This window comes from Hemitrygon akajei, chromosome 17, assembly GCF_048418815.1.
Source record: "Hemitrygon akajei chromosome 17, sHemAka1.3, whole genome shotgun sequence".
Taxonomy (NCBI): domain Eukaryota; kingdom Metazoa; phylum Chordata; class Chondrichthyes; order Myliobatiformes; family Dasyatidae; genus Hemitrygon; species Hemitrygon akajei.
The window spans coordinates 85956042-85980720 of NC_133140.1; the positions used below are offsets into that span (position 1 = coordinate 85956042).

The window sequence follows — 24679 nt, forward strand, 5'->3', positions numbered from 1 at the left end:
ACAGGAGAGATGAATGGGGGAGATGGAAGGGAGATGGTCAGGGATGGACAGGAGAGATGAACGGGGAGATGGGCAGGAGAGATGAACGGGGAGATGGTCAGGAGAGATGAACGGGGAGATGGACAGGAGAGATGAACGGGGGAGATGGAAGGGAGATGGTCAGGGATGGACAGGAGAGATGAACGGGGGAAATGAATGGGGAGATGGACAGGAGAGATGAACGGGGGAGATGGAAGGGAGATGGTCAGGGATGGACAGGAGAGATTAACGGGGGAGATGGACAGGAGAGATGAACGGGGGAGATGGACAGGAGAGATGAACGGGGGAGATGGACAGGAGGGATGAATAGGGGAGATGGTCAGGGATGGACAGGAGAGATGGATGGGAGATGGACTGGGGAGGGAGGGGAGATGACTGGGGAAGAAGCAGAGTTGAACAGGAATGGACAGATGGGCAGGGACAGACAGGAGAGATGGATAGAAGATGGACAGGAGAGGGGGGAAGGAGGGGAAGCAGACACGTCAAATAGAGGGAAGGGCAGCACATGGAGAAGGAGGGAGAGGAGGTGGACAGGGAGATGATGGGGAAAGGGATTTGGAAAGAGGTGGGAGATGAAGGAAGGGGGAAGGAAGATGTACAGGGGATGGGGAGATGGACATGGATGGACAGTGTAGTGAGGGGAGATGGATAGTGATGGATGGGAATGGACAGGAGAGGGACAAGAGGAAGGGTAGGAGGGGAGACAAAGGAGGGAGGGGTAAGGGTCTGGAGAAGGTTGGGGATGGAGAGGAAAGAGAGGAGATGGCCAAGAGACAAATAGGCTGGATGTGAGACAGACAGGAGAATGATGGAAACAGACAGGGAATGGAGGAGGAGGGAGGTGAGAAGGACTGGAGGTGGATTGGGGAAGGACGGGATGGGGTGGAGGAGGAAAGGGGGGTACAGATGGGGGATGGAGGGGAGGGAAGGGAGAAGGACTGGAGGTGGATTGGGAAAGAATGGGATGGGGTGGAGGAGGAAAATGGAGGAGGAAAGGGGGGTACAGATGGGGGATGGAGGGGGGGAAGGGAGACAGATAGGTGACAGACAGAGATGGACAGTGGTGTTGGGAGGCAGACCGGGTAGAGTCTCTAGCAGACAGACACCGCCGGAGGCTGGGATTGAATCTCATCTTGTGGTCTTGCTGTCTGGGACAAGAGGGTAGAGCCCGACCTTGTGTCTGTTCTCCACAGGAAGCCGCTGAGATCGCAGGCTGCAATGACACCCAGTCCCAGGTCCTGCTGCAGTGTCTCCGGAACAAGACTGAGGATGAGATGTTCCAAATCACCAACCGTGTGGTACGTACCTTCCAAATAACTCAGTGCTTGGTCACGATGGGTGAAAAAGCAGGGTCACCCTCACCACCAGCAGGAAGCTCTCAGCCACAGACGTGTGTCTGGGGAAAAAAATTAAGATTAAAGATTAGCTTTCTTTCTCATATGTACAGCAAAACATCAAATTATACAGTGAAATGAGTGGTTTGTGTCAACAACCAACACAGCCCAAGAATTGTGCCGGGGGCAGCCGGCAAGTTCCCATGCCTCCAGTGACAACATACCATGCCTACAGCTTACTAACTGTAAGCCGCATGTCTTTGGAATGTGGGAGGGAACTGGAGCACCCGGAGGAAACCTGTGCGGTCATGGGCAGAATGTCAAAACACCTCAGAGACAGGCAAAATCGAAACTGGGTTGTGCAATGTAACGTAGACCCAGTACAAATTCAAAGTTCAAAGTAAACATTACAAAAGTACACATATGTCACTGCCCTGAGATTTGTTTCCTCGCAGGCATTCACCATTACAAAGAAATACAATAGAATCAATGAAAAACTACACACAACCACAGTGCAAAAGAGGACAGTCTGTGCAAATACAAAAAAATAATTAATTAAAAACTAATATTGTGAACAAGAGCTGTAGAGTCCTTGAAAGTGAGTCCATAGGTTGTGGAATCAGTTCAGTGTTGAGTGAGTGAGGTTATCCTTGCTGCTTCAGGAGCCTGATGGTTGAAGGGTAACGCAATGCCTATAAAAAGTATTCACCCCCACTGGAAGTTTTCAAGTTTTATTGTTTTACAACATTGAATCACAATGGAATTAACTTGGCTTTTTTGACACTGATCGACAGAAAAAGTGTGTTAAGGTGAAAACAGATCTCTACAAAGTGGTCTAAATTAATTACAAATATAGAACACAAAATAATCGATTGCACAAGTACTCACCCCCTTTAACATGACACAGCAAATCATCACTGGTGCAGCCAGTTGGTTTCAGAAGCCACATCATCAGTGAAATGGAGATCACCTGTGTGCAGTGTTCCAATTGATTACAGTAGAAATACACCTGTGTCTGGAAGCTCCCACTGCTGGTGAGTCAGTATCCTGGCTAAAACTACACCATGAAGACAAGAACACTCCAAGCAACTCCACGTAAAGGTTATTGAAAAACACAAGTCAGGAAAATTTCCAAGTCACTGAATATCCTTTGGAGTACAGTTAGGTCAATCATCAAGAAATGGAAGCAATATCAGGTCAAGTCACCTTTATTGTCATTTCGACCATAACTGCTGGTACAGTGCATAGTAAAAATTAGACAACGTTTTTCAGGACCATGGTGTTACATGACACAGTACAAAACTAGACTGAACTACATAAAAAAAAAGAGGAAAAAAAACAACTACACTAGACTACAGACCTACACAGGACTGCATAAAGTTCACAAAACAGTGCAGGCATTACAATAAATAATAAACAGGACAATAGGGCAGTAAGGTGTCAGTCCAGGCTCTGGGTATTGAGGAGTCTGATAGCTTGGGGGAAGAAACTGTTACACAGTCTGGTCGTGAGAGCCCGAATGCTTCGGTGCCTTTTCCCAGACGGCAGGAGGGAGAAGAGATTGTATGAGGGGTGCATGGGGTCCTTCATAATGCTGTTTGCTTTGCGGATGCAGAGTGTAGTGTAAATGTCCGTGATGGCGGGAAGAGAGACCCCGATGATCTTCTCAGCTGACCTCACTATCCGCTTGCGATCTTGCGATCCGAGATGGTGCAATTTCCGAACCAGGCAGTGATGCAGCTGCTCAGGATGCTCTCAATACAACCCCTGTAGAATGTGATGAGGATGGGGGGGGAGGTGGGAGATGAACTCTCCTCAGCCTTCGCAGAAAGTAGAGATGCTGCTGGGCTTTCTTTGCTATGGAGCTGGTGTTGAGGGACCAGGTGAGATTATCTGCCAGGTGAACACCAAGAAATTTGGTGCTCTTAATGATCTCTACCGAGGAGCCATCGATGTTCAGCAGGGAGTGGTCGCTCCGTGCCCTCCTGAAGTCAACAACCATCTCTTTTGTTCATGTTCAGAGACAGGTTGTTGGCTCTGCACCAGTCCGTTAGCCGCTGCACCTCCTCTCTGTAAGTTGACTCGTTGTTCTTGCTGATGAGACCCACCACGGTCGTGTCATCAGCGAACTTGATTATATGGTTCGAGCTGTGTGTTGCAGCACAGTCGTAGGTCAGCAGAGTGAACAGCGGCGGACTGAGCACACAACCCTGGGGGGGCCCCGTGCTCAGTGTGATGGTGTTGGAGATGCTGCTCCCGACCCGGACTGACTGAGGTCTCCCAGTCAGGAAGTCTAGGATCTAGTTGCAGAAGGTGGTGTTCAGGCCCAGTAGGCTCAGCTTTCCAGTCAGTTTCTGAGGGATGATTGTGTTGAATGCTGAACTGAAGTCTATGAACAGCATCTGAACGTGATGCACCATCAATAACTCTCGGAGACGGGAGGCGAACGATAGGCTTTTATTAGCAGCAAAAGAGACCACGACATCCTGGAGATTGAGGGAGGAGCAGTGCCTCCAATCGCCTTTATACAGGGGTCTGTGGGAGGAGCCACAGGAGCAGTCAGCAGAGGGGCGTGTCCAGACAGGTATACACATAATTTACCACATTCACCCCCCCCCCCCTTTGTTTTAAAAGAGAGTCCCCACGGGGCGAAGTTTCTTACAAGTATATTTACAGGTTAAGTCTATCAGTCGGTCGAGTCTGTTGCTGCGAACTACGTAACACCGGTGGTGATTGCACCGGAGACGGTGGTTGTGCTGGCTCCGGCCTGATTTGAGGTGCCAGCTCGTTAGGCGTCAGTAATCCCTCATGCGTGTGCGTAACGCCCAGTATGGGAGTGTCGTGAGGAGTCTGTGTAGGGCTTGGTGTACGCGGTGTCTCGTGGGTATATACATCGGTGGGTACGGGGTTCATAGTTACCGTGGAGGGTTCGGGGTAGGGGTCTGGTGCTCCTGCGGGTGCCAGGTCACGGACAGAGACCGTGTCCTCCCGCCCATCAGGTAAGACCACGTAGGCATACTGGGGGTTCATATGAAGTAGGTGAACCCTCTCGACCATCGGGGAGTATTTATTGCTCCTCGCATGTTTCCGGAGCAGCACTGGCCCTGGGGATGTCAGCCAAGCCGGTAGGGTGGTCCCAGTGGCAGACTTCCTGGGAAAAGAAAAGAGTCGCTCATGAGGGCTGGCATTGGTGGACGTACATAACAGGGAGCGGATGGAGTGGAGTGCCTCGGGGAGGACCTCATGCCAGCGAGAGACCGGCAATCCCTCTGACCTAAGGGCTAAGAGTGTGGCCTTCCACACAGTGGCATTCTCCCTCTCCACCTGTCCATTCCCCCGGGGATTATAGCTCATGGTCCTACTAGTAGCAATACCCCTAGCCAGCAGGTACTGGCACAGCTCGTCCCTCATAAACGAGGACCCTCTATCACTGTGGATATAGCAGGGATATCCGAACAGAGTGAAGAGCTGGTGCAGGGCTTTTATGACGGACGTGACAGTGGTTTTGGGGCAGGGGATGGCAAAGGGGAACTGCGAGTACTCGTCGATTACGTTGAGAAAGTAGACATTGCGGTCGGTGGAGGGAAGGGGGCCCTTAAAGTCGACACTCAGTCGCTCAAAGGGACGGGTGGCCTTGATAAGTTGCGCCTTTTCAGGATGGTAGAAGTGCGGTTTGCACTCAGCGCAGACTTGGCAGTCCCTGGTCATCGTCCTGATGTCCTCAAGAGAGTACGGCAGGTTCCGGGCTTTCACGAAATGGTAAAGTCGGGTGACCCCTGGGTGGCAAAGATCTGCATGGAGAGCGTATAGCCGGTCGAGCTGCGCGCTGGCACACGCTCCCCGTGATAGGGTATCAGGGGGCTCATTGAGCCTTCCAGGCCGGTACAGGATGTCATAGTTGTAGGTGGAGAGTTCTATTCTCCACCTCAAAATTTTATGATTTTTGATTTTGCCCCGCTGTTGGTTGCTGAACATGAACGCAACTGAGCGCTGGTCGGTCAGCAAGGTGAACATTTTGCCGGCGAGGTAGTGGCTCCAGTGCCTAATAGCTTCCACTATGGCCTGGGCTTCTTTCTCCACCGCGGAGTGCCGAATTTCAGGGCCTTGAAGGGTACGAGAGAAGAATGTTACCGGCCTTCCTGCCTGATTGAGGGTAGCAGCCAGCGCGAAGACAGAGGCGTCACTCTCTACTTGGAAGGGAATGGTCTCGTCCACTGCATGCATCGTTGCTTTGGCAATGTCCCCTTTAATGCAGCTGAAGGCCATGTGGGCCTCGGCTGAGAGGGGAAATGCGGTGGACTTGACCGGTGGGCCTTGTCTGCGTAATGAGGGACCCATTGGGCATAATAGGAAAAGAGGCCCAGGCACCGTTTGTGGGCTCTGAGGGTGGTGGGAAGAGGGAGTTCCAACAGGGGGCGCATACAGTCGGGGTCAGGGCCAATGACCCCATTCTTCACGACATACCCAAGAAGAGCAAGTCAGGTGGTTCCGAACACACACTTGTCCCTGTTATAGGTGAGGTTAAGAGCTTTGGCCACTTAGAAAAATCGTTGGAGGTTGGTGTCTGCAGATGGTGATGTTATCCAAATATGGGAACGTGGCCTTCAGTTGGCACTGGTCCACCATCCGGTCCATTTCCCTCTGGAAGATAGAAACACCATTCATGACACCGAATGGGACGCGCAGGAAGTGATAGAGCCTGCCGCCCGCCTCGAAGGCGGTGTAGGGGCAGTCCACCGGGCAGATGGGGAGTTGATGGTAAGTGGATTTCAGGTCTATGGTCGAGTACACCTTGTACTGAGCTATCTGGTTGACCATATCTGCGATGCAGGGTAGGGGGTACGCGTCAAGCTGCGTGAACCTATTGATGGTCTGGCTATAGTCCACAACCATCCTATTTTTCTGCCCGGTCCAAACAACAACCACCTGGGCCCTCCAAGGGCTTGTGCTTGGCTCAATGATCCCTTCCCTGGGCAGCCGCTGCACCTCCGACTGAATGAAGGCCCTGTCCCCCGCGCTGTACCTCCTGCTTTTAGTTGCCACAGGTTTACAGTCGGGGGTCAGGTTGGCGAACAGCGATGGGGGAGGGATCTTGAGGGTGGAGAGGCTGCAAGTGGTGTCAGTAGCGCAGCTGTCGGCATGGTGCTGGGTGGGATGTGTGTGTGTGTGTGTGTGTGTGTGTGTGTGTGTGTGTGTGTGTGTGTGTGTTGTGTGTGTGTGTGTGTGTGTGTGTGTGTGTGTGTGTGTGTGTGTGTGTGTGTGTGTGTGTGTGTGTGTGTGGTCAGTAGCGGGGTATATGACGAAGTCCCACAAAACTGAGGATTCCTGACAGTGATTGGTGGGAGGGGCTCGTCATACTCCATTGTCACACTTTTCAGGTGGCTCTGGAAGTCGAGCCCCAATAGCACAGGGGCACACAGTTGACGCAAAGTCCCGATATTCTGTGCCCTGCACCACCAATGTCGCTACACAACCACCCCGGATGTCTGTGGGATGCGGTCCAGAAGCCATGGAGACCCTCTGGCTTACCGGCTGTGTCACGAGTCCGCAGCGTTGCACCGTGTCCGGGTGAATAAAACTCTCAGTGCTGCCCGTGTCAAACAGGCAGCTTCACCAGGATATCCATCATTGACCTTGCAAGCTGGTGTGGAGTGCTTTGGTCGAGGGTCATGGAGGCCAGAGTTGAATCGCCGCCTTGGTGCCTGGTAAGCACCCGTGGGTCGGAGGCGGGGTGAGGTGGCGCCGACAAAGATGGCCGCCCCCATGCCTCGCACGAGGCGGGCAGGCAAGGTGGCGGTGACCAAGATGGCGACCCCCATGCCTCGCATGTGGCGCTGCTCGACCCTGCTCGTGGTTTGGACTTACAGGCCTTGGCGAAGTGGCCCTTCTTTCCGCAGCTGAAGCAGGTAGCTTCTCGGGCCGGGCAGCATTTTCGGGGGTGCTTTTCGAGTCCGCAGAAGTAACACTGCGTGGACTGGCGACTGGCAGCAGCCAAGGTCGATTCACCGGCGGGTTGCGGGGACTTCACGGACTCGCGACTGGCAGCAGCCGAGGTCGATTCACCGGCGGGTTGCAGGGTCTGCAGCGTCCATGAGGCCGGCGGGAGATCGTGCGCCTGGACAGCGTCAGCATCGTGCAGAGCAGCCTCCAGCGTGTAGGCCAGCTCGATCGCCAAAAGTAAGGTAAGATTGGCGTTTTCCAGCAGCCGCTGGTGCACGTTCACTGACCTGATCCCCGTAACGAAGGTGACTCGTACCAGGAGCTCCGCATGCTGTTCCGCCGTCAGTCCCCTGCAGTCGCAGGCCCGCACGAGTGTCTGTAGGGCCCGGACAAACTCAGTGCTCGACTCTCCGGTCGCTGCCACCGTGTCGCTAAGCGATGTCTTGCGTAGATGGTGTTCACCGGCCACCGGTATTTTCCTTTGAGGGCATCTATCGCACCCTGGTAGTCCGTTTGGTCTCTGATCATGGAATAGACCCTTGCACTGACTCTGGAGAGGAGAACCCTGCGCATTGTGGCAGGGTCGGTCACGTGAATCTCCTCCAGGTACAATTCGAAGCATGCTAGCCAGAGTTCGAAAGCGTCGCCGGCTTCCTGGGATTGAGGGTCAATATCCAATCTGTCGGGTCATAAAATGCTCTCCATGTTTTAAAATTGCTGCTAATAAAATTGATGCACCATCAATAACTCTCGGAGACGGGAGGTGAACGATAGGCTTTTATTAGCAGCAAAAGAGACCACGACATCCTGGAGACTGAGGGAGGAGCAGTGCCTCCAATCGCCTTTATACAGGGGTCTGTGGGAGGAGCCACAGGAGCAGTCAGCAGAGGGGCGTGTCCAGACAGGTATATGTAGTTCACCACATTCACCCCCCCCCCTTTGTTTTAAAGGAGAGTCCCCACGGGGCGAAGTTTCTCACAAGTATATTTACAGGTTAAGTCTATCAGGGGGTCGAGTCTGTCGCTGCGATCTACGTAACACCGGTGGTGATTGCACCGGAGACGGTGGTTGTGCTGGCTCCGGCCTGATTTGAGGTGCCAGCTCGTTAGGCGTCAGTAATCCCTCATGCGTGTGCGTGGCGCCCGGTATGGGAGTGTCGTGAGGAGTCTGTGTAGGGCTTGGTGTACGCGGTGTCTCGTGGGTATATACATCGGTGGGTACGGGGTTCATAGTTACCGTGGAGGGTTCGGGGTAGGGGTCTGGTGCTCCTGCGGGTGCCAGGTCACGGACAGAGACCGTGTCCTCCCGCCCATCAGGTAAGACCACATAGGCATACTGGGGGTTCATATGAAGTAGGTGAACCCTCTCGACCATCGGGGAGTATTTATTGCTCCTCGCATGTTTCCGGAGCAGCACTGGCCCTGGGGATGTCAGCCAAGCCGGTAGGGTGGTCCCAGTGGCAGACTTCCTGGGAAAAGAAAAGAGTCGCTCATGAGGGCTGGCATTGGTGGACGTACATAACAGGGAGCGGATGGAGTGGAGTGCCTCGGGGAGGACCTCCTGCCAGCGAGAGACCGGCAATCCCTTTGACCTAAGGGCTAAGAGTGTGGCCTTCCACACAGTGGCATTCTCCCTCTCCACCTGTCCATTCCCCCGGGGATTATAGCTCATGGTCCTACTAGTAGCAATACCCCTAGCCAGCAGGTACTGGCACAGCTCGTCCCTCATAAACGAGGACCCTCTATCACTGTGGATATAGCAGGGATATCCGAACAGAGTGAAGAGCTGGTGCAGGGCTTTTATGACGGACGTGACAGTGGTTTTGGGGCAGGGGATGGCAAAGGGGAACTGCGAGTACTCGTCGATTACGTTGAGAAAGTAGACATTGCGGTCGGTGGAGGGAAGGGGGCCCTTAAAGTCGACACTCAGTCGCTCAAAGGGACGGGTGGCCTTGATAAGTTGCGCCTTTTCAGGATGGTAGAAGTGCGGTTTGCACTCAGCGCAGACTTGGCAGTCCCTGGTCATCGTCCTGATGTCCTCAAGAGAGTACGGCAGGTTCCGGGCTTTCACGAAATGGTAAAGTCGGGTGACCCCTGGGTGGCAAAGATCTGCATGGAGAGCGTATAGCCGGTCGAGCTGCGCGCTGGCACACGCTCCCCGTGATAGGGTATCAGGGGGCTCATTGAGCCTTCCAGGCCGGTACAGGATGTCATAGTTGTAGGTGGAGAGTTCTATTCTCCACCTCAAAATTTTATGATTTTTGATTTTGCCCCGCTGTTGGTTGCTGAACATGAACGCAACTGAGCGCTGGTCGGTCAGCAAGGTGAACATTTTGCCGGCGAGGTAGTGGCTCCAGTGCCTAATAGCTTCCACTATGGCCTGGGCTTCTTTCTCCACCGCGGAGTGCCGAATTTCAGGGCCTTGAAGGGTACGAGAGAAGAATGTTACCGGCCTTCCTGCCTGATTGAGGGTAGCAGCCAGCGCGAAGACAGAGGCGTCACTCTCTACTTGGAAGGGAATGGTCTCGTCCACTGCATGCATCGTTGCTTTGGCAATGTCCCCTTTAATGCAGCTGAAGGCCATGTGGGCCTCGGCTGAGAGGGGAAATGCGGTGGACTTGACCGGTGGGCCTTGTCTGCGTAATGAGGGACCCATTGGGCATAATAGGAAAAGAGGCCCAGGCACCGTTTGTGGGCTCTGAGGGTGGTGGGAAGAGGGAGTTCCAACAGGGGGCGCATACAGTCGGGGTCAGGGCCAATGACCCCATTCTTCACGACATACCCAAGAAGAGCAAGTCAGGTGGTTCCGAACACACACTTGTCCCTGTTATAGGTGAGGTTAAGAGCTTTGGCCACTTAGAAAAATCGTTGGAGGTTGGTGTCTGCAGATGGTGATGTTATCCAAATATGGGAACGTGGCCTTCAGTTGGCACTGGTCCACCATCCGGTCCATTTCCCTCTGGAAGATAGAAACACCATTCATGACACCGAATGGGACGCGCAGGAAGTGATAGAGCCTGCCGCCCGCCTCGAAGGCGGTGTAGGGGCAGTCCACCGGGCAGATGGGGAGTTGATGGTAAGTGGATTTCAGGTCTATGGTCGAGTACACCTTGTACTGAGCTATCTGGTTGACCATATCTGCGATGCAGGGTAGGGGGTACGCGTCAAGCTGCGTGAACCTATTGATGGTCTGGCTATAGTCCACAACCATCCTATTTTTCTGCCCGGTCCAAACAACAACCACCTGGGCCCTCCAAGGGCTTGTGCTTGGCTCAATGATCCCTTCCCTGGGCAGCCGCTGCACCTCCGACTGAATGAAGGCCCTGTCCCCCGCGCTGTACCTCCTGCTTTTAGTTGCCACAGGTTTACAGTCGGGGGTCAGGTTGGCGAACAGCGATGGGGGAGGGATCTTGAGGGTGGAGAGGCTGCAAGTGGTGTCAGTAGCGCAGCTGTCGGCATGGTGCTGGGTGGGATGTGTGTGTGTGTGTGTGTGTGTGTGTGTGTGTGTGTGTGTGTGTGTGTGTGTGTGTGTGTGTGTGTGTGTGTGTGTGTGTGTGTGTGTGTGTGTGTGGTCAGTAGCGGGGTATATGACGAAGTCCCACAAAACTGAGGATTCCTGACAGTGATTGGTGGGAGGGGCTCGTCATACTCCATTGTCACACTTTTCAGGTGGCTCTGGAAGTCGAGCCCCAATAGCACAGGGGCACACAGTTGACGCAAAGTCCCGATATTCTGTGCCCTGCACCACCAATGTCGCTACACAACCACCCCGGATGTCTGTGGGATGCGGTCCAGAAGCCATGGAGACCCTCTGGCTTACCGGCTGTGTCACGAGTCCGCAGCGTTGCACTGTGTCCAGGTGAATAAAACTCTCAGTGCTGCCCGTGTCAAACAGGCAGCTTCACCAGGATATCCATCATTGACCTTGCAAGCTGGTGTGGAGTGCTTTGGTCGAGGGTCATGGAGGCCAGAGTTGAATCGCCGCCTTGGTGCCTGGTAAGCACCCGTGGGTCGGAGGCGGGGTGAGGTGGCGCCGACAAAGATGGCCGCCCCCATGCCTCGCACGAGGCGGGCAGGCAAGGTGGCGGTGACCAAGATGGCGACCCCCATGCCTCGCATGTGGCGCTGCTCGACCCTGCTCGTGGTTTGGACTTACAGGCCTTGGCGAAGTGGCCCTTCTTTCCGCAGCTGAAGCAGGTAGCTTCTCGGGCCGGGCAGCATTTTCGGGGGTGCTTTTCGAGTCCGCAGAAGTAACACTGCGTGGACTGGCGACTGGCAGCAGCCAAGGTCGATTCACCGGCGGGTTGCGGGGACTTCACGGACTCGCGACTGGCAGCAGCCGAGGTCGATTCACCGGCGGGTTGCAGGGTCTGCAGCGTCCATGAGGCCGGCGGGAGATCGTGCGCCTGGACAGCGTCAGCATCGTGCAGAGCAGCCTCCAGCGTGTAGGCCAGCTCGATCGCCAAAAGTAAGGTAAGATTGGCGTTTTCCAGCAGCCGCTGGTGCACGTTCACTGACCTGATCCCCGTAACGAAGGTGACTCGTACCAGGAGCTCCGCATGCTGTTCCGCCGTCAGTCCCCTGCAGTCGCAGGCCCGCACGAGTGTCTGTAGGGCCCGGACAAACTCAGTGCTCGACTCTCCGGTCGCTGCCACCGTGTCGCTAAGCGATGTCTTGCGTAGATGGTGTTCACCGGCCACCGGTATTTTCCTTTGAGGGCATCTATCGCACCCTGGTAGTCCGTTTGGTCTCTGATCATGGAATAGACCCTTGCACTGACTCTGGAGAGGAGAACCCTGCGCATTGTGGCAGGGTCGGTCACGTGAATCTCCTCCAGGTACAATTCGAAGCATGCTAGCCAGAGTTCGAAAGCGTCGCCGGCTTCCTGGGATTGAGGGTCAATATCCAATCTGTCGGGTCATAAAATGCTCTCCATGTTTTAAAATTGCTGCTAATAAAATTGATGCACCATCAATAACTCTCGGAGACGGGAGGTGAACGATAGGCTTTTATTAGCAGCAAAAGAGACCACGACATCCTGGAGACTGAGGGAGGAGCAGTGCCTCCAATCGCCTTTATCCAGGGGTCTGTGGGAGGAGCCACAGGAGCAGTCAGCAGAGGGGCGTGTCCAGACAGGTATATGTAGTTCACCACAGAACGTGTGTGTCTTTTTTGTCCAGGTGGGTTAGGGCTAGGTGGAAGGTGATGGCAATGGCGTCGTCTGTTGGGTGGTTGGGACGGTACGCAAACTGCAGGGGGTCCAGTGAGGGGGGCAGCAGGGTCTTGATATGCCTCATGACGAGCCTCTCGAAACACTTCATGATGATGGATGTAAGTGCAACGGGACGGTAGTCATTTAGGCAGGACACTGAAGACTTCTTCGGCACGGGGACGATGGTGGCGGCCTTGAAGCACATTGGAACAGTGGTGCTGCTCAGGGAGATGTTGAAGACGTCAGTGAGAACATCTGCTAGCTGGTCTGTACATCCTCTAAGCACTCTACCACAGATGTTGTCTGGTCCAGCAGCCTTCTGTGGGTTGACCCTGCACAGGGTTCTTCTCACATCGGCCACGGTGAGACACAGCACCTGGTCGTTTGTAGGAGGGGTGGACTTCCTCGCCGCCATGTCATTTTCCGCCTCAAACCGGGCGCAGAAGTTATTCAGCGCCTCTGGGAGGGAGGCATCACCTGCACAGTCAGGTGATGTTGTCCTGTAGTTGGTGATGTCCTGGATGCCCTTCCACATGCGCCTCGTGTCACCGCTGTCCCGGAAGTGGCTGTGGATTAGCTGGGCGTGTGCACGCTTTGCCCCTCTGATGGCCCACGACAGTTTGGCCCTTGCTGTTGTTAGAGCTGCCTTGTCGCCTGCTCTGAAGGTGGAGTCGCGGGTCCTCAGCAGCGCACGCACCTCCGCGGTCATCCATGGCTTCTGGTCGGCACGTATAGTGATGGTCTTGGACAGAGTAACATCATCAATGCACTTGCTGATGTAGCTGGTCACTGATGCTGTGTACTCCTCTAAGTTGGTAGAGTTGTCATTGGTTGCAGCCTCCCTGAACATGTGCCAGTCAGTGTTCTCAAAGCAGTCTTGAAGAGCAGAGATGGCTCCTGCTGGCCAGATTTTCACCTGCTTCTGAACTGGTCTGGAGTGCTTGACGAGCGGTCTGTATGCTGGGATTAGCATAACAGAGATGTGGTCTGAGTACCCGAGGTGGGGGCGGGGCTCTGCCCGGTACGCGTCAGGGATGTTTGTGTAAACCAGGTCCAACGCGTTGACAATATGACACAGCTGTAAAGAGCAGGCCATCCTGAAAAACTGAGTGACCATGCAAGAAGGGGGCTAGTGAGGGAGGTCACCAAGAAACCTATGACAACTTTCGAGGAGTTACAAGCTTCAGCGGCTGAGATGGGAGAGACTGCACATACAACAACTGTTGTCCAGGTGCTTCACCAGTCGCAGCTTCATGGGAGAGTGGCAAAGAGAAAGACACTGTTGGAAAACATTCACAGGGTTTCCGGTGATGTCATCGTTGAGAATGGCAGCTTAAGTCACTAGCTCCTCTGGAAAAACGCATATTAAGCCCTGTTAACCCATCAAATATAGTATTTTCTGAAAAATATTTGAACTGAAAAGAGGGGCAAGAATAGGGAAAAGGAATGGAAATAATAAAAGCGACACTGCAGAGCCTGCGGCCGAGAGGAGTGCAGCGAGCGGCTCTCCTACCCGACCGTGTACTCGCGAGGCGGACGCTGGGCCTCATTCAGGCGAAGCGGCGAATATGATCGAAATCCTGAAAGAAATAATGGAGATCCAGAAAGATATAAAGCAGCAGCTACATGATATTAAGTCAGAGCTCACCAACATCAATCAAAAAATAGCAGTGGCAGAGACTCAAATTGAGAAGGTGGAAGATCGCGTTCAAAACGTTGAACGAATACTGAGTAAAATGATAAAAGTATTAAATCACCAAGAAGGTAAACTGTTTGACCTGGAGGGAAGATCACAGCGGAAAAATATCTGAATCTACAACGTTCCCGAAGGAGTGGAGGGCTTGTCTATGACAGACTTTGTCGGAAAGTTGCTGCAGGACGCGCTGGAGCTTCCCTCGACTATGGAGCTGGAAATCGAGAGAGCACATCGTGTGATCATCCCGAAGCCTACCCGGGATAAGCCACGCTCAATAATAATTAAATTCCTTCGGTACAGCACCAAGGTGGAGATTCTGCGAAGGGCCTGGGGTAAGAAGAGGGTGTTTTTAGGCGATAAATTAATACATTTTGACCAAGATTACCCCCCCCCCCACGGTTCTGCAGAAATGTAAAGAATACTCTGAAGTAAAGCGAGTTCTAAAGCAAAAAAGGATTAGATTTCAAACTCCATACCCTGCTAAACTTAGAGTGTTTTATGAAGACGGGACGCGGTTGTACCAGACACTGGAAGAGGCGACTACAGACATGAAGGTCAGGGGGTTTCCTGTCAGCGTGATCAAACCGAGGGAAAGCCTGGCAGAGGAATGATCCCGCTCCGCTTGGGAAATAGTGCGAGAATCGAGAAGGCAGGAGACGGGAGGAGGCCGAGAGAAGTATATCACGAAGAGACCGGGAGTTTTCCAAAGACAGTCCTCACCCCCTCCAGAAGAGCCATAAGGTTTAGCTAACTTTAAAAATGTTGAGAAACTAAACGGAAGCAAAAGTAGACGGTGATATACCTATCTCGAGAAATACTTATTACAATGTGGATTTTATATTACTTAGTTTTTATTCTTTATTCGCTCACTTACTCCTTTTTCCCCACCAAAATGAGAATATATATATGTGTGCGTATATGTGTAATAGGTATGTATATATATGTGTGTATTTGTGTGTGTGTGTGTGTGTGTGTGTGTGTGTGTGTGTGTGTGTGTGTGTGTGTGTGTGTGTGTGTGTGTGTGTGTATATATATATAGGAGGGGTTATCCCCCACAGATAGACATTTCCTCTAGCTCAACACAGGGTCATCTACCAGAGACCTCAGCCTTGGAATCACACGTTCGTTGCCATTTTTGTTATTATTTGCGTTTCTTGGTTCTTATTTGTTCAGGGAGTAGGTCCATTAAGTTTTATTCTACTTTCAATTATACATTGACAGATAAATACAGATGGCTAAGGACAAGGTAAAATTCATTTCTTTTAATGTCAATGGGCTATTAAATCCAATCAAACGTAATAGAATTTTATCCAAACTGAAAAAAGAACAAGCCCATGTAGTATATTTACAGGAAACTCATTTAAATGATATTGAGCATAAAAAACTTAAAAAAAATGAGCTTCACTAATTTGTTTTTCTCCTCATATAAATCAGGACATAGGAGAGGAGTTGCTATTCTTATCTCAAGTAAGATAGATAGATAGATAGATAGATACTTTATTCATCCCCATGGAGAAATTCAACTTTTTTTCCAATGTCCCATACACTTGTTGTAGCAAAACTAATTACATACAATACTTAACTCAGTAAAAAATATGATATGCATCTAAATCACTATCTCAAAAAGCATTAATAATAGCTTTTAAAAAGCTCTTAAGTCCTGGCGGTTGAATTGTAAAGCCTAATGGCATTGGGGAGTATTGACCTCTTCATCCTGTCTGAGGAGCATTGCATCGATAGTAACCTGTCGCTGAAACTGCTTCTCTGTCTCTGGATGGTGCTATGTAGAGGATGTTCAGAGTTTTCCATAATTGACCGTAGCCTACTCAGCGCCCTTCGCTCAGCTACCGATGTTAAACTCTCCAGTACTTTGCCCACGACAGAGCCCGCCTTCCTTACCAGCTTATTAAGACGTGAGGCGTCCCTCTTCTTAATGCTTCCTCCCCAACACGCCACCACAAAGAAGAGGGCGCTCTCCACAACTGACCTATAGAACATCTTCAGCATCTCACTACAGACATTGAATGACGCCAACCTTCTAAGGAAGTACAGTCGACTCTGTGCCTTCCTGCACAAGGCATCTGTGTTGGCAGTCCAGTCTAGCTTCTCGTCTAACTGTACTCCCAGATACTTGTAGGTCTTAACCTGCTCCACACATTCTCCATTAATGATCACTGGCTCCATATGAGGCCTAGATCTCCTAAAGTCCACCACCATCTCCTTGGTCTTGGTGATATTGAGACGCAGGTAGTTTGAGTTGCACCATATCACAAAGTCCTGTATCAGTTTCCTATACTCCTCCTCCTGTCCATTCCTGACACACCCCACTATGGCCGTGTCATCAGCGAACTTCTGCACATGGCAGAAGTTTAGTAAGCTAAATTTTGAAAAAGTATTCGAAATGGGAGATAAAGAGGGCAGATATATTATGGTAAGGGGGAACATAGACAGAAATTCAGTTACTCTATTGAATATATACGCACCCCCAGGAAGTGATATTGGTTTCTTTCAGAAAATTACTGCTATTATGGTAACGGAAACAGAAGGCCTCCTGATATGTGGGGGATACTTAAATTTACAATTACAACCAAACTTAGACTCTTCCAATAGAAAAACCTATGAAACAAAATCTTTACATAAGAAAGTTAATACACTTTTTGAGGATTTGGTTTAATTGATATATGGAGGGACCTTTTCCCCAACAGAAGGGATTACACTCTTTATTCTGCTCCCCATTCTGTATATACAAGAATAGACTATTTCATAACATTTGGAAAAGACAAAGACAAAATAAACACCTATGGAATTGGGACAATAGATGTAAGTGACCATGCACCTATATATTTATCTGTTGATTTTGACCTACAACCAAAGAATACTATTTGGAAACTAAATTCAAGTTTACTCAATGATCCGTACTTTAAGGAACAAATTAAAAAAGAAATTGGTCTCTACTTAGAATTTAATGATAATGGAGAGGTTTCACCTCCAATTTTATGGGATACTCTGAAGGCTGTCTTAAGAGGGGAAATTATAGCGATATCTTCATATAAGAAAAAATAAGGAATAAAACATTAGAGGAATTACAAAATAGGCTGAAGGAACTAGAGAAAAAACACAAATTGAATTTGGCACAGGATACATTAGGGGAAATTTTAAAAAATTAGGAATGAAATTAATAGTTTGGCTACGCAAGAAATCAGGAAAAATTTAATGTTTCTGAAACAGAGACATTATGAAAGTGGATCAAAGTCTATGAAAATACTGGCGTGGAAACTGAAAAAAAAAGATAGCAGAAAATACAATTCATAGAATTAGGGGCCCAAGAACGAAAATGATAAAAAATAAGGTAAGTGAAATTCAAGAAGCTTTTGAGGTGTTTTACAAAACTCTATATTCCAAAGTTCCAAACCCAAATTGACACCACCTTGAATTCTGTAGAATTAACCATTTTAAGTGAAGAACAAAATAGAACGATGACTGCTGATATAACTGAAGTTGAATTAAAAGCTGCAATTAGTAGGCTTAAATTAAGCAAGTCACCAGGATCAGATGGGTATATGGCAGAGTGGTACAAAGAATTTAAAAATGGGTTAATTCCTGTTTTACTCCTCACACTGAACTGGACTCTGAAAAAGGTGCAAATGCCACCTGGCTGGAAGGAAGCGATAATCGCAGCTATACCGAAAGAAGGCAAGGATAAAATGGTATGTGGGTCATTTAGACCAATATCCGTTCTTAATGTAGATTATAGGTTATTTACCTCCATCAAGACCAAATGATTAGAGGAGTTTCTACCCATACTGATACGTAACGATCAGACAGATTTTATATGACAACACCAGACACAAGACAATATACGAAGGACACTTCACATTATGGATCATATACAAAAAAATAAAATCGAAGCAATAGTGATAAGCGTGGACACTGAAAAAGCATTTGATTTGGTTAATTGCAATTTTCTTTACAGAGTTTTACATAGATTTGGTTTCCAAGACACAATTATTATAATTATACAGATACTATATGACAATCCTACTGCTAGGATTAAAATCAATGGATATTTATCAAATAGTCTTACCCTAGAAAGGAGCACGAGACAGGGTTGTGCATGGTCACCACTACTCACATTATATCTGGAACCATTAGTTCAATACATCAGACAAAATGAAGATATCAGGGGAATTACTATTAAAGGGACAGAGCATAAATTGGCTTGTTATGCGGATGACATTTTGATCTATCTAGGGCAACCAACATACTCTTTACCTAAATTGATGCAATCCTTTGAACAATATGGTCAATTATCAGGATACAAGATCAACATAGATAAAACCCAATTACTTTCATATTACTATAGCCCACCAAGAGAAATTGAAAGTAGATATCCCTGGGCATGGCACACAGAGTCTTTCAAATATTTGGGCATCATTATGCCAAAAGATTTGGCAAAATTATCAGAATGTAATTATTAGCCTTTATATAAAAAAATTAAGGAAGATATGGCAAGATGGAACCGATTCCTTTTTTCAGTCTCAGTTCAAGGATTGAGTCTATTAAAATGAATATACTGCCCAGACTGTTATATCTCTTTCAGACCCTACCATTAGAGTTTAATCAAAATCAATTCAATGAATGGAACAAAATGTTATCAAGGTATATTTGGCAGGGTAAAAAGCCTAGAGTTCGTCTCAAATCTTTGCAATTAGCAAAGGAAAAGGGGGGATGGGGTCTACCTTCTCTTAGAGATTATTATTTTGCAACACAGTTGAGAGCTGTGATATGTTGGTGCAACCCATCATACGACGCTCAATGGAAAAACATTGAGGAGCGGGTACTTCCCATCCCCATTCAGGCAATTTTGGCTGATAACAACCTGCAAAGGTACATAATTACTATTGATAACCCATGGGTGAAATTGATTCTTAAAATATGGAAAACTACTATAAAAGAATATAATCTAGAGGGAGAAATTGCAGTTCTTAAATGGTGTGCCTATGACTCGGATTTTACACCAAATAAATTGGATGCTAGATTTAAGGACTGGACAGCTAAAGGAATAACAGTTCTTTGCAACATAATGAAAGAAGGAATATTGTTCAGTTTTGAAATGCTTAAAGAGAAACACATTAGAAAAACAAGATTTTTATCGGTGTTTACAGATGCAACAATATGTTAATAAGATGCTTAAAAACGTAACCAAGGCAAGTACATGTTTGATAGAGCTATTTAGAAAAGCATATAATTCAGATAACGGTAGTAGAATCATTTCAAGCATGTATAAGGGGTTGTCAAATCTTAAAACACATTCGACTTCATACATTAAAACGAGATGGGAGAAAGAAGGAGGGATAATTATATCTGAGGAAGAATGGACAATAATATGGAGGTATCAATGGAAGTGTACCAGTTCACAGAAATGGAGGGAGTTCAGATGGAAAAACTTGATAAGATATTTTATTACACCCTCTCAGAAATCCCATTACGATAGTAACCTCCCTGTTTGCTGGAGAAATTGTGGAAATCAAAATGCAAATCATTATCATAATTTTTGGGACTGCCCTGTTATCAAAAACTATTGGAGGGGGATACACAATGCCCTACAAGACATCTTTAAATGTGAAATACCCTTAGAGAGTAAGACCATATATTTTGGATATATACCTCAAGAATGGTTGAAAAGAGATAAATATTTAATGAATATACTGTTGGTGGCTGGTAAAAACACTCTTACTAGGAAATGGTTATCACAGGAGAGCCCAACTTTAAATACATGGATGGAAATTACAATGGACATTTACAAAATGGAGAAGATAACTGCATCTGTTAATCATAAGCTGGACCAATTTGATTCATACTGAGAAAAATGGTTTAACTACACAATGCCTCATAGGCCTGATTTTATTTTCACAAATCAATGAATCTGTTGTAAAAAAAAAGATCACTCCCTACTTGTACATAGTTCTTTCCTTTTGCTTGTTTTTTCTTTCCACTCTTTTCTATAAGTGTAAACCTCAGAAAAATACTATGTGGAGATTTGTGATATATATGATTATATGATATATATGTACAATGTCTGAAATACATCGTATGGAAATGTTTGTTTGACGATGACCTTCATAAAAAAAATAAATTACAATAAAAAGAAAAAAATTCACATGAATTCTCGGCTAGAGTTTGCCAGAAAGCATGTGGGAGACTCTGAAGTCAGCTGGAAGAAGGTTCTTTGGTCTGATGAAACCAAAATTGCGCTTTTTAACTAAACACCATGTTAAGTGTAAGCCAATCTCCACACATAATCAAAAACACCATCCTTTCCATGAAGCATGATGGTGGCTGCATCATGCTGTGGGGATGCTTCACTGCAACAGGTCCTGGAAGGCTTGTGAAGGTAGAGGGTAAAATGAATGCAGCAAAATTCAGGGAAACCCTGAAGGACAACCTGATGCAGTCTGTAAGAGAACTGCAAGCTGATTTGTTTTCCAGCAAGACAATAACCCCAAGCATAAAGCCAAAGCTATACAGGAATGGCTTAAAAACAACAAAGTTAATGTCCTGGAGCGGCCAAGTCAGAGTCCAGACCTCAATCAAACTGATAATTTGTGTCTGGACTTGAAAAGGGTTGTTCACTCATGATCCCCATGCAATCTGACAGAGCTTGAGCAGTTTTGTAAAGAAGAAAGGGGGAAAATTGTAGTATCCAGATGTGCAAAGCTGATGGAAACCTATCCACACAGACACTAGGCTGTAATTGCTGCCAAAGGTGCATCTACTAAATACTGACTTGAAGGGGGTGAGTAATTATGCAATCAATTATTTTATGTTTAATAATTGTAATAAATTTAGACCAATTTGTAGAAATTTGTTTTCACTTTGACACAACAGAGTCTTTTCTGTTGATCAGTGTCAAAAAAAGCCAAATTAAATCCATTGTGATTCAATGTTGTAAAACAATAAAACATGAAAGCTTCCAAGGGGGGGGGGGGTGAATACTTTTCATAGGTACTGTAGGGGTTCCTGACCATGATGCTGTGGGACGTAAGGCTCCCGTACCTCCTGCCTGATGCCACTGGCTTGTCTTCTTCATGATTACATGAAGTTACATAACGTATAAGTTTGAAAGGTCAGCAGATCGAGGGCGATGGGGAGCACACAGAGGAGGGCATGAGGGCTGGGGACTGAAGTGGGGCAGCGCGGGTGCACTACCCCTGCTTTTACATTCCTGTGTTATACCCTTGCCTCTCTACAGAACGATCTCTACCAGTTAATACCCATTGTGGTGGATGGATATTTCCTTCCTGATGATCCTCAAAAGATGTTCCAGGATGGAAAGTTCCGGAAGATCCCGTATCTGATGGGGGTGACTACCGAGGAGGCAGTGAAGAGTCTCGTACACCCAGAGGTGATGCTGATCTGTCGCTTGGCACACAGAAACGGGGGTTAAGAGAGTAGGTAGGCGGAGAGGCAGGGAGTCTACAGACAGATGAGGAGACCGGACAGAGAGGAGGCAGTTGTAGAGAGGAACTCAGCTTGTTTGTACGTGTTGATTTGACCACAGCATCTGCAGTGTACTTTGTGTTTACTAGTTGTAGGGAAATGTACGGTCATGCGCTTTGGTAGAGGGAATAAAGGCAGAGACTATTTTTCTAAGTGGGGAGCAAATTCAGTGCTCATGCAGGACTCCCTGCAGGTCGATTCGGTGGTAGGGAAGCAACTACGATGTAGCTTTCGTTTCCAGAGGACTAGAACATAAAAGCCAGGATGTCATGCTGAAGCTTCCAAAGCGTTGGTCAGACCCTATCTGGAGTATTGAAACAACACATACAAAATGCTGGAGGAACTCCGCAGGCCAGGACTGATGAAGGGTCTCGGTCTGAAATCTCGACTGTTTTTCTTTTCCACGGATGCTGCCTGACCTGCTGAACTCCTCCAGCATTTTGTGTGTGTTACTTTGGATCTCCAGCCTCTGCAGTTTTTCTTGTGTTTTGAGCGGTTCTGGGCCCCATATCTGAGAAAGGACATGCTGGCATTGGAGAGGGTCCAGAGGAGGTTCACAAGAATGATCCCGGGAGAGAAAATATTAATGTATGTGGAGTGTATGATGGCTCTGGGACTGTGCACATTGGAGTTTATAAGAATGGGGGAATCCATGGGAAGATGTTTCCAATAGTAGGACAGTTCAGGATCAGAGGGCACAGCCTCAGAATACAAGGGAGTACCTTTAAAACAGAGATGAGAAGGAATTTCTCTAGCCAGAGGGTGGTAAATCTGTTGGATTCAATGCCACAGACAGCTGTCGAGGCCAAGTCATTGGGTATATTTAAAACAGAGTTTGAAAGCTTCTTGATTAGTCAGAGTGTCAAAGGTTATGGAGAGAAGGAAGGAGAACAGGGTTGAGGGAGGAAATAGATCAGCCATGATTGAATGGTGGAGTAGACTCGATGGGCTGAATGGCCTAATTCTGCTACTCTGTCTTATGGTCACAATGGACAGGTATATTGGAAGGAAAGGTTTAGAGGGATATGGGCCGCTCAGGAAAGCAAGTGGGTCAGCATGGAGGGGTTAGGCTGCAGGGCCTGTTTCTGATAGATAGATAGATAGATAGATACTTTATTCATCCCCATGGGGAAATTCAACTTTTTTTCCAATGTCCCATACACTTGTTGTAGCAAAACTAATTACATACAATACTTAACTCAGTAAAAAAATATGATATGCATCTAAATCACCATCTCAAAAAGCATTAATAATAGCTTTTAAAAAGTTCTTAAGTCCTGGCGGTAGAATTGTAAAGCCTAATGGCATTGGGGAGTATTGACCTCTTCATCCTGTCTGAGGAGCATTGCATCGATAGTAACCTGTCACTGAAACTGCTTCTCTGTCTCTGGATGGTGCTATGTAGAGGATGTTCAGAGTTATCCATAATTGACCGTAGCCTACTCAGTGCCCTTCGCTCAGCTACCGATGTTAAACTCTCCAGTACTTTGCCCACGACAGAGCCCGCCTTCCTTACCAGCTTATTAAGACGTGAGGCGTCCCTCTTCTTAATGCTTCCTCCCCAACACGCCACCACAAAGAAGAGGGCGCTCTCCACAACTGACCTATAGAACATCTTCAGCATCTCACTACAGACATTGAATGACGCCAACCTTCTTAGGAAGTACATTCGACTCTGTGCCTTCCTGCACAAGGTATCTGTGTTGGCAGTCCAGTCAAGCTTCTCGTCTAACTGTACTCCCAGATACTTGTAGGACTTAACCTGCTCCACACATTCTCCATTAATGATCACTGGCTCCATATGAGGCCTAGATCTCCTAAAGTCCACCACCATCTCCTTGGTCTTGGTGATATTGAGACGCAGGTAGTTTGAGTTGCACCATATCACAAAGTCCTGTATCAGTTTCCTATACTCCTCCTCCTGTCCTCTGTGTTCTTTAACTCACCGACTCCTCCCATGTTTAATCCCACACAGGTCATCATCAAACCTGACTGGGAGGCCGGAATAACCAGGGATGAAATTCGGGAGAAAATAACAACATATCTGCACCCACTGGTAAGGCACCTTCGCTGAACTCATTAATCCAACCAGTAAAAACTCTCCGCATCTGACCACAAGTGAGGCATTTGCTTCTCCCACCAAATGATGTCTACATGGAGTTTGATGAGGCCTTTAATGATGTCCACATGGGAGGCTGGTCAGAAAGGTTCATTCGTACACATTCAGGATGAGGTAGTAAATTAGATTTGACTTTGGTTTCATGGGAGGAGCCAGAGAGTGGTAGTATAGGGTTGCCAGGAGGCCTGTGATTAGTGGAGTGCCGCAGGGATTCGTGCTGAGTCTGTTGTCATTTGTCAACTCTATCAATGATCTGACTGATCACAAGATCACAAGACAAAGGAGCAGAAGTAGGCCATTCGGCCCATCGAGTCTGCTCCGCTACTCCGCCATGAGCTAAACTATTCTCCCATCTAGTTCCAATTTCCAGCTTTTCCCCCATATTCCTTGATGCCCTCACTAATTAGATACCTATCAATCTCCTCCTTAAATACCCTCAATGATTGGGCCTCCACAGCTGTATGTGGCAACGAATTCCATAAATCCATGACCCTCTGGCTAAAAAAATGTCTCCTTATCTCTGTTTTAAATGGGTACCCTCTAATTCTAAGACTGTGACCTCTTGTCCTGGACTCACCCACCAAGGGAAACAGCCTTTCCACATCTACTCTGTCCAACCCTTTCAACATTCAAAATGTTTCTATGAGATCCCCTCTCATTCTTCTATACTCTAATGAATACAATCCAAGAGCCGACAAATGCTCCTCATATGTTAGTCCTTGCATTCCAGGAATCATCCTAGTGAATCTTCTCCGAACTCTCTCCAACATCAGCACATCCTTTCTAAGATAGGGGGCCCAAAACTGCACACAGTATTCCAAATGATATCTCACCAGTGCC

General features: G+C 48.2%; 1 protein-coding gene across 5 annotated transcripts in view; it reads left to right on the top strand.

The window, feature by feature from the left end:
• Nucleotides 1–24679, top strand: part of LOC140740875 (pyrethroid hydrolase Ces2e-like) — a 114448-nt gene that overhangs the window by 73173 nt on the left and 16596 nt on the right. For all 5 annotated transcript variants that reach the window (XM_073070462.1, XM_073070466.1, XM_073070463.1 and 2 more), the window contains 3 exons: nucleotides 1233–1337; nucleotides 21473–21625; nucleotides 23696–23776. In XM_073070462.1, coding sequence (XP_072926563.1) covers nucleotides 1233–1337; nucleotides 21473–21625; nucleotides 23696–23776 — 339 coding nt within the window. The remainder of the gene's footprint in view (nucleotides 1–1232; nucleotides 1338–21472; nucleotides 21626–23695; nucleotides 23777–24679) is intronic.